The 16,045-nt window shown below is 46.2% G+C and overlaps 1 protein-coding gene across 1 annotated transcript; it reads right to left on the bottom strand.

Moving 5' to 3' along the window:
• Positions 1-8,954, bottom strand: UTS2B (urotensin 2B). The gene is made up of 5 exons (XM_054282941.1): positions 8,635-8,954; positions 6,374-6,475; positions 3,046-3,083; positions 2,243-2,336; positions 1-574 (listed from the first exon to the last, which is right to left on the bottom strand). Exons 1-5 carry the CDS (start codon positions 8,756-8,758, stop codon positions 549-551), a joined length of 384 nt encoding a protein of 127 aa, XP_054138916.1. The 5' UTR covers positions 8,759-8,954; the 3' UTR covers positions 1-548.
• Between the last annotated feature and the right edge of the window lie 7,091 nt (positions 8,955-16,045).

Below are 16,045 nucleotides of genomic sequence, written 5' to 3'. Positions count from 1 at the left end.
CCCTCCCCTGTGCACACTGAGGGACACGGCAGGAGCAGCCCTGGCTCAGCAACCCAGCCCTGAGCCCTCCACATCACACCAGCCTGCCCTCATGTCCCAGCAGCGGCCACCAGGGCAGCACAGAGCTGCTCAGGAGGGGACAGGAATAACCCAGACACTGCTGGGAGCAGCGTCTGCAGGTGTGGGCAGAGCCCCAAGCCCAGGGAAGCTGAGTTAGTGCTCAGTGCCTCAGGGACCTGGTGAGGAGGGGGAGAGTGCACAGTGACAGCAGCCTGAATGGCACACACAGGACAGCACAGAGAGTTGGGAAGCATCTTCTGGGTAGAAGATCATGGCAGGTTAAACCTGGAAGAAAGGGACAGCAGAGAGTGGCAGTGGGCTGCCAGCTCCTGCCACGGCCCCTGTTGGACCTGGCTGTGGTGCAGCCACGGAGGATGGCTTCCAGATCAGCAGCACGATGAGGGAACAGAACAAACTCTTGATGTGTTAATACCCAGCAAGGCAGTTTGGGGAAGGGCTCATCTTCGTCCTCCAGACCTGACAAGCCTTCAGATGCAGTATTTCCAAAAGCAGGCTGTGAAGGGATACAAAAGGAAGACGTCAGCATACAAGGGACTTTTTCCAGCTTCCCACTCTAGCCCTGGAGGAGGTCAATAACATCTCAATAACCAGCTCTGCGTTCATATAACACTTTTAGAAGGTGTCTCTTTTAGCTGCTCATAGTGTAAATATGGGGTCTAAAAGTTGTCTTCATGTAGCTTGATTTAAAAGGTTTCCTTTTCTTCTACTTCAGCAATGTCAGGAACTAGCTTTTTCTTTCCTGTCTCCTGGTCAGCAGTTTTGTTGCTTCAGAGGTGTGTGCAGGGCTTTGCACCTGTGGCTGACTGGAAGAGCAGGATACTCACTTGGAGAGATTAGATCTGGTTCTTAATTTTTTTAAACCCAGTCACTACCACTCCGCTATCAACCATCTTACAAACAACATGGATTTCTGTAGAATCTTCTAAGAAGACTAAATTAGGGAAGGATGTATATTTTGGTGTTGGAAAAAGTAACTGTATCACAACCAGCATGAATCCCATGAGAGTTTCCTGTTTCCTCAAGTGTGAGGAGATTTATACCTGGTTTTTGAGAGCAGGATCTTGGAAGAAAACTCCTACTGAATCAGCAGTGCTCATGCTGAGACACGAACTCCTCCCGGACTGGAAGGACTTTAGGTGAAGGCAAAGATTCCCTGATTTCATTTCTGTCAGAATCTGATTTAAACCTGGCACCAGCAAGTAGCTTTATCTACATTAAACCTTCCAGACTGGTGGGGGCATGAATTACATTAGCCAAATTAATTACAGCCTCCAGGGGTGCTTACAAATTGCATATTGCCTAAGGATCACCTGAGCATCTAAGCAAGCCTTGCACAAAGGGATTTTCTCTTGGCTCTCTGGCAGCTCTCAGCTTCCACGTGCACAGAGCATGTGGGCTAAGGGCAGAACCAGTTCTTTTGGTTTTAGGCCAGATCTGCCATCAGTGACTTCTGGTTCACAGCTGCTACGGCTTTGTGGAGGAATCCATTGAAAGCCAGCACGAGCAGCATTGTCCATGTGCTTGTCAGGGGCAGCTTCACAGGAGCACTCGTGCAAAATGCCCCCGAGCCACTGGATACAGACTGGACAAACAAAGCTGGGAGACCAACTGAGGGACATACCAGATCTTAGTTCCCTGCATTCTTGGTTGATTTCCACGTCCTTTTTAGCTGTTTTTCAGCAGCAGACAAGTGCTCCTTTTTTCTCTGCGGGGAGGCACTGACCTTGGCAGAGGGGAATGCCTGCAGTCCACATGCCTCATTATGCCTCCAGCAGTTGCTTTGAGGCCAGAGCAAAGGAGGGGTGCACTGTGGGGACGTGTTCATGCAGAACTGCCCCCCTCCAGGGCAGCACTCATGGCTCATGTAACCCCACAGTCCTCTGTGAAAAGCAGGATGTGACACTGCCTGCCTCTGTGAGGCCCTGGGTGTGCAGAGCTGGTGTGTGTGCCTCCACAGCAGACAGGGCTGGGGACACAATCCTCCTCAGCAGCTGCTAAACCAGCCAGCCATAAGAGAGGGCCAGAACTGCTTGAAAAGCTGCCAACCAGCTGCTTTTCTGCATATTTGGGGCATGTTTGCTGCGACTGCCTTTGTTGCACAAAGGAAGCCCTGGAAATGAGGGTGGACAGGATGGCTGCAAGGCTCAAACTCAGAACCTACCGCGCTTTTTGGGCTGGGATGCTGAGAGGCTTTCCAAGGCATAGGCCACCTCTGACCCATCCTCAGCTGAGAGCTGATCCTTCAACTTCTCCAGCTGCTTGAACAGAAACACAGCAGTCAACAAGGGCCCCAGCATGAGGAGCTCCACAGAGTGCTGGGAAATGCAGGCAAAGATCTGCATGCACATTGGCTGGCAGCCTCACTGGGAAGGATAGAGGGTTCCCTGGGGCAGGACTATTCCCAGAGGATCTGTCTTTGGAGCACCCACACCTCCTCATGCCCTCCTTCACTGAGCTGCTTGTTTGGTGGCAGTGGTGTGGGCACTCCATGCTCATCCCCCCAGCCTAGGTGTAAGCCCCTGTGGAAGGGAGGCTGCGGGGAGGGATATTGCAGCACTGAGTCAGGACGGTGCTCTCCAGGCATCCAGACACTGCAGCAGAGCACATTGCTTCTACACTGCCCTGGGTTGTCCCTCCTCTCTCCCTCACAGTTCTCACTACCTTCCCTTGGTTATAAAGCGGACAGTCTGCTGTCCACATTATAATTTCATCATCTTTAGCTGCTCTCTTGTGGACTGGGAACATCTACAGCCGCCATCCTGACTTTTGCTCTGACAGAGCTGTTCTCAAAAGTCAGAGCTTATGTCCCTCAGAGCTGGAGTGAGAGGCTAGTGGAGGACCTGGCAGCCTCCTGTCTGGCCTGATGCACTGGGATTTTTCAGTCTGAAATTAAAGTGCCATCTGGAACTTAGCAGGATCTCCAGCACTCATGCATCTATGTGTCTGTGCATTTACTCCTCTCACCTCTTCAAGCTCTTCAAATTTCTTTGCCAGCTCCCAGTCTGCAAGAGGGAAAAGAGTAACATCAGTATCTGCATGGCCTCCTGAAGCTTAAATTAAAAAACATGTCTTCATTTGCCCTCTCCAGAGGTCCACAGAGGTCCACAAGCAAAGACCTAGTTATCATTTAACTCCTGCTAGTGACCTTCAAATGAATAACAGCAGAAAGAGAGAGAAAAGCAGGTTTTCTCTGCTGAATCCTATGGGACCTTATCCTAATTCTCCATTATGAGGGAGGCTTCTTCACTGCTCACCAGGCCATAGGGAAATTGGCCCAATGAGGTCACTTACTATGTGATACCAATTCAGGTGAAACTCTTTGCTGCTTTTTAATTTTTATCCTGCTAACTGCAAATCTCTAATGCTGTCTTTTTTTTTTGTCACTGGCTTTTTATATGAAATCCCACTGCTTCCTTCAAGGCTTATTTATCCTCACATCACCCGTGCAGGCAGAAGTCAGGAGACACAAATTTAGCCTAGCATAACTTACTGATTTATAAGTCAGCAAAGATCCAGGCTGGCAGAGTGGAGCAACAGGAAAAGTCACATAGCAGTAAGTGCACAGATTCCACACTTCTGAACCTTAGGGAAGTGTGAGGAGCTGGGGCCCAGCCTCAGAGATCAGACTTAGAGATCTCAAGGCAAGTCAGTACTGTACTGCTGTCAAAAAGCTGTGCAGGTGGATGAATGAACTGCCCATGCAGAAAGAGGGGAGAGGTGCCTAAGAACAGGATTTGAAACATCCAGCTGAACTGAGAAGAGCCTGGAATAGCAATAGGGAAAGCTGCAGGGGTGGGAAATTGTCACGGACACATTTTATGAAAAATCCTTTTTGTTAGGATTTTTTCTCCTGAGAAGCTGAGAGGCCTCAGAAACAAAATGTAAACATTGATTATCTGCTGCTGTGGAATGCAACGGGTGCATCTTTGATTGGTCTCATGGTTGTTTTTATTTAATGGCCAATCACAGTCCAGCTGTCTCAGACCCTCTGGTCAGTCACAAGATTTTATTATTCATTCCTTTCTTTGCTAGCCTTCTGATGAAATCCTTTCTTCTATTCTTTTAGTATAGTTTTAGTATATTATTTTATTTTAATATAATATATATAATAAAATAATAAATCAGCCTTCTGAAACATGGAGTCAAGATTCTCATCTCTTCCCCTGCTGGGGTTGCCTGCAAATTCCACAGGGGATTTCAGTCCCACTGCTCTTGAGGACTGAGGTACCTTATTCCAGACCCAAACTGATGTCAAAACCAGTTAATTTTTAAATAAGACAGATGAGTTCAGTCAAAGCTGAGTGACTGGCTACAGTAGTTCTCCTGGGAGGGGAGTGCAAAGTGATCAGCTGGTTTTAAGTGCTAGTTTGGGGAAAAAATGCAGTAAAATAACCAGAAGAGCCAGGAAAGAGCTAAAGAATGTTTTTGCTGGGCCCCACAAGCAAACCAAAAAGCAGCCCTGGAGCTGCCTCTTTTCTCTGTTCCTAGTGTGGCAGCAGGCATTGGTCTGGATCTTCAGGGGGATTTAAGACATAATTCCCCTTGATGTCAGATTTCAGATAAGACTTCAGCACACAGACACATTGCCAGACTTGGGCTTTTTTTTTTGAACATTTGAAACTGATCAGGAGGAGGGTGCCAAGAAAGAGCTGACTGCCTTCTTGGTTCCTCCTTCAAGAAAGGAACAGTTTTGTTGAAAAATCCTGAATATTTTCTGATATTCATCCAACAGTAAAAGCAGCAGTTCCTAAGCAAATCCATTACATCAGGATTCAATTTGAGAGATGAGATGGGGATGGGGATGGAATCAGAAGGTGTGGGCTCTGTTCCTGGCACTATCAGCAATGACCTCAGGCAGACTCCTCCTAAGAATATCTGTACATACCCATAAGGTAGAGACAGACAGACCCTGGCATATCTACAAGTCAAAAGTGTCACTTAAGAATTATTATTATTAACATTTTTACCTCTTTCAGAGTTTCAAGTGCCTGTTTTGCCTTGATTTTCTGCAAACTGTAAGTTTGGCCAATGGCTGCTATGAATGCAAAATGAACAGCAGTCGAAATTTGGAACAGATTATCTCAGACAGGGAGAAGGAAGTTAATTTATGGATGAAGCTTTGAGAAACTGCCTGCTGTAAATCCTCTGTCTGTGCTCTGCTCAGAGATTCATTATATTCAATTGTCTGGCATAAAATGCAGCCTTTCCTCTAGGACTAATAAGTGCAATAATCCATAAACTTATCATAAAAATGTTATTTCTTGAATGCATCCCCTTTGCAAGAAGAATGCCTTTGTTAGGTTAAGGGCTTGATTTATTTATGTTTATTTATTTGTCCCAGGCTTGTTTAACCACCGCCTTGCTGCATTAACAAGGGTCTGGGGAAGAGCACCGAGTGAATTTGATAAATGGATTTTCATAACAAGGATTTTGCTGGGCCCCCTCTCAGCAGTTTTCACAGGGAAGGGCAGCTTCCTGCTCTGAGACCACCACATCAGCCCAAGCTCTCCCCTGGCTGCAGAGGCTGTGGGAATAGCTGACCTCTGTAATCCATTTGGTGCTTGTGATGGCTCTGCCTCATGTCAGGAAAGCCCAAGTTTCTCTTCAGCAGGTCTGAGTTTAGCCACGGATGGGTGGCTTTTAAATTTGGTGTCTGTTCACAGAGCACAGGCAGGAAGAGGCTCTCCCTGGCCCATCTTTGGTGGCTGGGTGGGAGAAGCCAGATGTCTCAATCTCCTCCAGCAGCAGCAGCAGCAGCAGGGGCTTAGGCCCAGGCAGGAGCTCCCTCTGCCCTTGTCCCAGACTACACTGACCCCAGTGGGTCTCACTGGAAAATCTTGGTGAAATCCCCCTGCCCCAAATGGTAACAAGATGCTGCTGTCTCTCAAAAGCACATGGGGCTGTGTGGGGTGTGGGCAGAGAGGTGACTCCCAAAGCTGGTCCATGCCCCAGGCAATGCACACAACACCTAAGGGATAGTAGGGCCACAGGGACTCAGCAGAAAAATTTCTTGTTTTTACCTATGTAAATACACATGTTCCCAGCAAAGTCTTGAGTGTCTGAGGATCTAGGGTACATGGGTTTTGGTGGCTTTACTTTGCATTGCAAAAGCAGATTTTTTTTGGAGCCCCATGCTGGAGAGCATCTGACATTGATCACATGTAGGCTTCATACTGGGTGCTGCTTCCACTTCCTGAGCAGTTGGTATTTCTGAGGAACCTGAGAAGAAGGTTCCTTGCATTCATGCAAACACAGATTCAAGAAGCAGAGATCTCCCCTCCCCTTCACTTACCAATATTTTCTGGTCTCCGCCATGCGAATTTCTTATTAAGAAGCAGAGTCAGCAATGTGTTCTCATGATTTGTGTCTTCTCTTTCTGGAAGCACTCGGTTCTCTGCAGCACATAAAACACATCTTTCTCAGTCTCATCAAATTAAGAATCAATTAATCAATTGATGCAATTAATCTCTTAATCAAATTAAGAAGGATGAGAAGTGGAAGGAAAATGTCTCCTGTCAGCGCTCATCAGGGTGGAAGGAGCTCGGTGGAAAAGGAAGGTGTGCGAGCACGGAACAGAATGTCCAGGCAGTGAGGGCTGTGCAGGGGCAGGGCGTGGGATGGGGGAGCCCTCCCTGCCAGCCCTGGGCTGCTGGCCAGCTCCACTGCAGCCTCATCAGCACGGCAGGCTGCAGAGAGCTGGAGCCATCACCTTGATTTACACAGTCCCTTCTGCAAGGTGGGTGGAGCGGGCGCCTCTGCAAAGCCACACAGGAGCCCACAACATCCTCTCTTCTCGAAAGGGCAGGAGTTCCCCGCTCACTCCATGCACCTTCCCAGGGCTGACAGAGCTGGGAAGTCCCTCCTCACTGAGCTGAGGTGTGGGTACCTCTGCTCAAAAGCCCTGCAGCCCCACAGCCCTTTCTTGAGATTACTCTGATTCCCAGTGGTACTGAAGGGCTCTTCCTGAACAGAGTTCAAGTGTGGAAGAACTTAAAGGAAGACCACGCAGAATTTTTCCAGGAAAAATCTCCCCAAGCTGCTGTCCTAAAGCAATTTGGAGCTCTCTAAGAGGCCCCTTTAGGGCACTTTCTCAGTGGTTTTACTTTCGTGGTTGTGACTGTGCCCTCAAATGAATGGTTGTGAAGGTCAAGGGTTCAGCAGAAACCAACAGACACAAGGGACGGGGCTCTTCAGTGCCCTGAAGGCTCTGAGACCCTCCTAGCTCTGCTCAATGGATTTCCAGACCAAATGTTGTACTAATTTTTGAGAATGACAGAATAGGAGCCAGACTTTATAGCGAGACTGAGCATTCAAAAAACTCTTTGGTCTGAACAGCCCTACACCACACCCGGACCCTACAAAGCCCTAGAAGATGCCTACAGAATTCCATGGAAAATACTAAGAAATTATATAGCATGGCTTTTTTTTTCTCTTCTTCCAGGACCTTTAGGACTTCTCCTCAATGCAGTTACATATGGCTATCAGCCCCTCTGAGGGGATGAATGCAATTTTTCTTGGTACACATGAAACAAAACATTGTACCAGATGAGCCTGAAGGATGCTCAAGAGCATGTGGGAATCAGCTCCATTAGCTAATGTCACATAAACCTGCAGAAGCTCAGGGATGCTGGCCAAAGGGAGGCTGGCCAAAGGGATGCTCCAAGCATTTGGCCAGGCTCAAGCCTGCCTCATGCTGCGGCTGAAGCCGCTGGTCCCCATTGTGATCTCTGGAAATAAACCCAGGGGAGCGAGCAGAGCGACCTGCAGTCAGCATGGAGTGCCATAAACCTCATTCCTAACTATGAAGGACAGTTATAATTTTAAAATAGCTACTTTAAGTTTTTTGGGGGATTTGCTACAGGGAAAAAAAACCCCAACGCTATAAACACTCCAGTGAAAGCTAAACAGAAGCAGGATTAGATAGAGTGGCCTGGGGAATGTTTTGGTTGTAATTCCAAAAATAAATAGGTGATATTAGAGAAAAAATAATTTGAAAAGCTATGTTATTTTCAAGCCTATACTTAGTGAGTCTTTCTTTTTTTCCACTGCCAAGCCTCTTTATGAAAGAGCACTAATGATTGACATTTCCCTGCAGTATAAACTCAAGCTAACATTAATTTAAATTATGGGAGAAATACGTATAAAAAGAAGTTCTGTGAAGAAAAAAACGTTCAGCATCGCCGTACTACTGACATTTATGAGCTGTCAAATCTCATATGGTACATTATGGAGTTGCTACTCTCTGATATTCTAATTTTTTTTTTTTTAATGTTCTTATGGGAGAGAAAAAGCTACCCTTACCAGATTTCACCAGATTTGATATTTTCACTGATTAGCAGGAGGTGTCATACAGCCAGCTGCAGAGCAGAAGGACAGCTTTGGCTCATGATAATATGAACAAGCCTCTCGCTCGCACCCATGTTAACAGACAGTACAGCTCGAGGTTCATTTTCTTTTCTTTCCCAGAGAAGAGAGTGTTGCATTGGCCATGGCAAGCAGCAAAGCAAAAAGATAACCACCTACCTGTGTCATGTAGTGTGTATTCCAGCTTACCTTGGAGTAAAAAAGGGTCTCCATACGTTGACGGGACGCACAGAGCCATGGTCAGGATGGTCAGCACTCCCAGACACAGCTGGGCAGACCACATCTTCTCCACGCTCCCAGAGCCCAAAAGCATCCTTCCTTCAGGCACGGTGGAGGACTTCAATGCAACCAGCGCCAGATGAGCTCACTTTTAAGAGGCAGTGGATGTGCCGTGATTGCAAATGGCCTTTGGAGGAGGGGAGAAAAATATCTCTTGAGATATAATTCAACCTGTCAATATGATTCACTCCGCTGGGAGTGGACAGAACAGCCCAGTAACATAAGTCATATGGAACCTGTTCAATATCTCTCATATCAGACTGATCTAATGAATTCTGATGTTCCCACAGGCGTGCACTGTTCACGCACGTTGATATACATTCCATACATACACACATTAAAAATACTTTTTCAGGGCTGTTACTTTAACAGAGTTCAGGCATGAGGACTCCCACGTTAGCAAGGAAGATTTGTCTAATGTACAAGCTGCCATATTTTTCCAGTTTGGACAGAATCAGGTTAATGGGGTTTTGTAATTTATCATCTCACTTCCCAGTGCCTATATTAATTAATGTGAGATATAATGAGCGCTGAAGTGGTGGGAAACAGAGGGGGAGAGCTCTTTTCATTTAATTGATTGGAGAATGTTGAGTGTGTCTTGCTCGCTGTGACTTATGGCTTTGTCAACGGGAAAGGCATCACACCCTATTTTGGGATTATGGCTGAGTGGGGGAGTGCAGCTTTGGCAGTAGGTATGGAATACGTCAAGGATGGGCAAGAGCCTTCAGTTTTTTTCTTGGGGAAAAAAAAGAAGTAGAAGGTCAGATGCTGGTTCTGGCTACACAGCCTTGTTTTATAATTTTAGAGCAAAGTACTGAGACAGTGCATATATTCCACATCTTCTCAGGCCATGACTGCATTTTGGTTTGACTTCCATTTGTTGCCTATCCATCACTGTTGATCAGGGACCTGCTACTACTTTTCCACAACAACCTTACCAAGAAAAATGCTGTAATAGTAGCAGTGCTAGGCTTTGTTCTTCACTTCCTGCAGAGCTGAATCATCTGTACTTGTCGTGGTTTAAGCCCAGCCAGGAGCTAAGCACCACAGAGCTGCCAGCTCACTCCCCCCGTGGTGGGATGGGGAGAGGATCAGGGCAAGCTCTGATTTGTACATACACTCCTAGTGAGTCACTGTGTGTACTTTTTTGACACTACATCATGCCAGATTACAAAAGATAGCTTCATCTGATGGTACCTCTCAACTAAAAGACAGTATCATTTCCATGTTTGGGCTTTTGGCTTCAGGTCCCCAGCTCCCCATACAACTTGTTCTGTGCCTTGGATAGGTATTGAATGACAAGCCTTTTAATAAACCTCGTAATATTTTATTATTTAATATATTATTAACAAAAATGGAGTGGGAGAGGCTCAGATTTTTTTGTGGGAAATGCCTATAAAAATGAATGTGATGCTTTCATTAATGAAGAGTTCTTTATTGAGAAAACATTCCAAAATTTTCCCTGCAGATATAATATGTATAAATTAACCAAATTTGTAGTTTCCCTCAGACTTGAGAACTAGGGAGCAGCTATATGAAGTGCTCTCCTTCTTCACAAAGTTCTTTTTGGACTGAGGGACACATATGTCCCACTGGAACACTTTTCTACCTCCATCTCTCTAAGGTGCCAGTTTCAAACTGGTCAGAGGGGAAGCAGAGGCCATAACTTGATGAACACTATTTTGCACAGGAGTCCAGTCTGGAAAACAGCAGCTCTGGCTCAAAACTATACCCCTAAGGGAAGATCAAATCTATTTTGACTTAGTGTTGAATGGATTAATCTCAATCTGTCTTGAGATCTGCTGTGAAATTGACTTTGCCTGGATACAGAAGGTGAGTTTCTCCATCTTATATAAGTTTATGGGATATCCACAGATCTCTGACTGTTCTTCCCTACCTTTGGATACAAGATCTCATGGGCTGTTGGCAGGCTCTTTCAGGAAGTTGAGCTATTCCTGGGATTTCCTCTTTCACTGCAGAGAATCTTCAGATCTGGATCATTGCAACTGTTCAGCCCCCAAAGCAACTCATGTAGAGAGTGTGCCAGACCTTTCAAGTGATGGCTCTGGTGAAGGAGTGGAACTACCATGCTACATTTAGGTATGAGAAGGAAGATATCTGGATGCTGGGAGGAGTGGATGCTTTCATGGGATGGATTGGTGGAGAGAAGCCTCACAGTTGCTGCCAGGCACTAGAGGATTTCTTTATTTTTTGAAGTTAGGGGATAATTGATTTGTACTGTTGGGCTTCTCTAAGGCTCCCACCGGGAAAATTCCTTTGCTTTTACCCCATTAGTCCAGGTGCTGGAAATAATACCACATTTTATTGTTCTTATGTATTTTATTCTCCATAGGAAAACCATGCAGTCTCCACAGTCTTTCTATTACTTCACTCATTGATAATGTCGGATAAATGATAATGTCATTGATTTGTGTCTGGAGTTCAAAGATAATGAGAACATGAAGATGTGAACTCTATCCCTACCTCCCATGATCCCAGTCTGTTCCTTCATGTAGAAGTTTCTCTTTCCACAAAGCTACTCAGACTTCAGGTGACCCAACACAAACAAAATGGAAAATTGACAAGGATCAACAGCCCAGAGGGCAGGAATAGAGAAGACTTGGTTCAAGCAGTGCCACCAAATGCAGCTGCACCTGCTCTCAGTGTGAGAGAGGTGTCAGTGCCTGGAGGGTGTCAGTGCCTGGAGGGTGTTAATGGTCCTGAGTGCCCTCAGGTGGGGCCTCTCCACCCGCTCTGCCCATCAGCTCATGAGACCCATTTAATCTCAGCCTGCTCTCCTGTTCTTCCCAGAGCTATTCTGGAGGAATCCTGGTCTAGAGCTCAGCTGTCTTTGCCTGCCCATGGTCCCTATTGATCTGGACCCAGACCTGCAGGTGGACTTCCCTGCTTGGCTGTGGCTATGTCCTGTCTCTGTGGCCCTGTCTGGTGCTCACTGAGCTGTGTTTGGCTCTGACTGCTGTCATCAGGCCTGATGCTGACCAGTGTATTGATTTCCATCTTGACCTGGGATCTGCCTCATCTTCATGGGCTTCCCTCAGTCCTGGGGCTCTTGACTGAACCTGACTGCAGTCTCTGATCCTCACCTGCTTGCCCTTGGGTCCCTGTTCCTTAGGGAGCAGCTGGCCCTTTCTGCTTTCTGACATCACCTTCCTCAAAGTGTTCAGCTTCTCTCTGTGCATGGACTCCTCTTCCCTGCCAGGGTAGATCTTGCAGCAATTAAGATTTTCAGGTATGTTATATAAAATTGCAGTTTCTCTGAAGTGGCTTTGTGCTTTGCAGTTGTCTCTAATGAAGGTAGGGCTGCAGCCTCCAAATAACCTAACCTTTGCTAATCCCAAAGCTGTAACCCTGCTGTTCCCCAGCAAGCCTCAGGCAGGTGGAATTCAGTGCAGGGGTGAGTGAGTTGGTGCAGGAGGCAGTGTTGAGCTGCTGAAAACAGGACAACATAAAAGGGCTGTTTCTCAGAGCCAGCTTGCAGTGGCAGGTTTCCAGACCACATTTGGGGTTTGGAGGGAAAAAAACCCCACAATAGTCTCTCTTTTTTCAGAGCTTCCTGAGAACACATAAAACGCCATGTGTTCCAGCTGAACCTCATGAGCATCCAAAGACTTTGTCATGGTCTTATGGATGCCACTTAACCATAGCCCGCTTCATCCCAAAGCAAGCAACCTGCTGAGAAAGGACCTATCAGGGAAGTGATTTTACTAAAGGTGCTTAAGAAAGCACATATGAACAGTGCCACAACCTCTGCACTGAGTGTGTGACTTTGCTGCAAGTCGGAAGCCTCAGCTGGTAGAAACAGGACTTCTCTCTGTGTGGTACATATGGAGAGATTCATGTATTGCTGTTTTCTTGCATAGAATGATCCTAAGAATAAGATGAAGATAAGGAACAACGAAGAAATTGGAAATGGGGAGTGGACATGCCTTGTAGAGGGAAAAACAGAATGAGGGATTGACAGTGCCAACAAATCAGGGAGAAGCTGGTAAGCATTTAGCAGGCAAGAATGGAGAGCTGCCCTCACGGCAGGGGTGAAGTGAGCTTTGTGCACAGTGTCAGAAAGACAAGAGTTATCCTGCTCTCCATCCTGGGCAGTGGCTTAGTGCTCCCACGTGTCCCACCACATGCCTCTGTCCTCTCTGTCTATTCACATGCACAACAAACTGTTTCCATCCTCTGTAGTCAAGTCCTTCCTTTCTTCTATGGTGTCTGCCTTTCTTGCCTGTATTACCACTGTGCACTTATTACTATTTATCTCTTCTGTCTACATTCCTATTGCATGTCTGCTCCTCTGAATCTCCAGCTGTGCTTTATCTGGTAGGAATCAGAGGAGCAGATACTGAAATGCACCCTGTGCTCATCAGCTTTCATCTCTTACACATTTAATGTCTGATTTCTCCTCTAACCAAGTCACTTCTATGCTGGAGCCAACTTGAGAGAACAAAGCCCACTCCAGAATGTTATTTAAAGCACCACTGGAAGGTGCTCAGATATCCTCCTGATGTGTGGTGCAAAGTCCCAGCCAGAGCAACTTGACTGCAGAGAAGAATTAAAATATTGTGCTCATAAGCCAGGAGACTAACTCCCCTTGCAGCTTCCTGAGAGGAGGGAGTGCATAATGGGGAGGGAGATGTAGTTATAAAGATTCTATGAGATTCTCTGTTCCTTAGGGGACTGTTAAAACCAGTCAATATTTATGAAGCTTTTAGTCTGAGTCATGCAATTTGTTCCCCCTTCTATGTGCTTGTCTTTGGGGCTCAGCTGTTGCTTGGCCTGTTACTGATATAAAATTAGATGCTGTGGTTCAACTGTATCCTTGCTTGGAGAAAGAAAAGGGAAAGGTCCAAGGCAGTGTAGAGGAGCTCAGCTGCCACCTCACTGCAGGCAACCAAGGATCACACACAGAGGGGAGCATCACCAGCTCACATCTGACAGGAATCGTACTAAAGAGAACCAGTTCCTTGAGGTTTGGGCTGGGGAGGGTAAGGAGTGAAGCTGGGCTGTCTGGCTTTTGCTCCCAGTCTAGGGTTTGCCAGGGAACCATTCAGCTTCTCAGAGAACAAGGCAGCTCCAAAGTGTTGCCCTGCAGTGAGGGGGTGAAAGAGTAAATCAGGACTCTGATGGTGTTGGATGTGGGATGAGGCAGCCTAGGGAGGAAACAGGGAGCAAAGGCAGTCATGCCCCAGTTCTCACTTCTGCCTCAATCCTGAGCTGAAGTAACTCTTAGAATCAGCTTCCCTACTGACTGGGGTGACTTGGCTGAGGCTCCTGGTGAGGAGAGGAAGGCAATGTGGAAACATTTTCTGCTTTGAAATGTGCTGTGACTTGCTGCTCCCAAAGACAGTTCCAGTGATGCTCCTGAATGGTAAATATTGGTGTGTATGTGTAATCTAATCTGACTAATCTGACCTCCATGCCAGGACAGTGTCCTGAAGAGGCATGATCTGCGATGACCTGGTTAAACCACCAGATTTACCCTGAGCTTCACCCCTCTCTCTTCTGACTTGCCTTCTCCAAGCCCCAAGTTCATCCTGATGAATGTAGCTTGTGCATGTATTACTATGAGTAAAGACATGGCTGGGTAATTTCCTGCTAAAAATACCAGTAAGGGCACTTTTAAGGTTGTGGAGGTCAGCTCTATCTGCTAACAGTGCCAGCTTTCACTGTCAGTCCCCTTTCCCTCTCTTCCTGCTCAGTTACCATCTGGTGTTTTGGTTTTTGATAAATGTTGCCCATTTTTTTTGGAAAACTGTCACTACAAGTCACCCAAGGGATGACTCGGAGCATACACAGAGCTGTAGTGTTTTGGTGAAACTTGTGCAGATAATCAAAAACTTTGCCTTTTGGAGAGCCTGTCTTCTAACTTAGCTTTTCATTTGCACCCCGATCTACTGAGAGTCTGGGAGTTCTACACATGCAAAAGAGTGTTTTGTTGAATGAATGTTGAGTGACTTGAAATGTGGGCTCCAACTGAGGTTATAGGACATATTCATGCCTTACCACCCTGCAGCCTGGGAAGCAAATCTGGCACAAGTGATAACACAGGAATTTTTTATTTTTATTTTTTTAATCCAGAAGAAGAGGGGCAGGTGCAATCATATAAGGTGATTTTTTTTTTTAGGTAGACCTAGAAATTTTTCTTAGTGGAATATAGCAAAGTCACTGCTAGGCAAGAACTGCACCGACTTCAACCCTCCTCAAATTCCTTCTTACAGCATCAGTCTGGTGAGGTTTCATCCAGATAGCAGTGGCTGTAAATATCTGAGAATGACCAAGGTGCTTCATCACTAGCTGCCACATTTGTTGTGCTTCTTATGCCTCGATTGTGTGGGCTTGCAGGCAGCTCCCTGAAGTGCACTAAGTGAATAATGTATTATTCTGGTGGGTTCTGCTCTTCTGACATAAGAGTAAGAAACGACACATTTAGCTACTTTCTTCTTCTCTCATCTACTATGTAACCTCTAAGTGAGATTTTTGGAAGGCATGTCTCACTTCAGATTGCACATGTTTACTCTCCAACTTGACAGTCAAAAAACCCCCTTGTTCTGTTGTGGCATGGCTCATGATTTTCCTAGTGCTCCTCGTTATGTTAAATGTAAGCACAAGTTATGTTTCTTCTGCTCATTCTTTGCAATCACCCCATTCATTACCCCTGGTGAGCTTTATAATACCTTAATCCTTGCAGGCTTCTGCTCTCCTTGTTCTTCAGGGATCCTGAATTCCCAAAGGCACCATTCAGCTACCTACGGAAATTACACACCTGCTTCTTGGCGCTCCTTGCCAATGCTGTAATGTTAGCTTCCTCTCCTCCACCCCTTCTGGCACAGGACTTCAAACCTCTCCTGAAGTGTCTTAGCTTAGAAATGCAGGGAGGTTGATGTATGAAGTGTTTTTTGGTTTTTTTTTTTTTTCCTGTCTGTTTTTTCCCCTGCATCACTACATCACCTGTCTCCCTACCTGGGAGGCCCTGCAGCATCCTTGCTCTGGGCTGGGGGCAGGTTCTGTTCTTGATTTTTATTTATCACAGTGGGGAACAATGCACTCACATCCTTCAGGCCTCGTGCAGATGGAATGTAGTCCTGCACTGGGTTTTATAGCTTTATACAGGAATTTGACTTTGGAGAGAAAAACCAGAGCCTATGTCCCCAGAAGGAAGTTCCCCAGCATCAGTCACCTCTTAGATACTAGTTTTGGATATGGGCTTGTGCAATGCCTGATAGCATGAGAGACCTAGAACCATTTTCCCCATCCCTTTGCATTAAGCATTAATGGATGCACAAGCTCCTGCCTGTAGGATAAT

Source organism: Melozone crissalis, unplaced genomic scaffold (genome assembly GCF_028551555.1).
Source record: "Melozone crissalis strain CALT ecotype California unplaced genomic scaffold, PUWL_Pcris_2 ptg000034l_1, whole genome shotgun sequence".
NCBI classification, from domain to species: Eukaryota; Metazoa; Chordata; class Aves; order Passeriformes; family Passerellidae; genus Melozone; species Melozone crissalis.
Note: the sequence above shows the minus strand (reverse complement) of the source record. Positions and strands in the feature narration are given on the sequence as shown.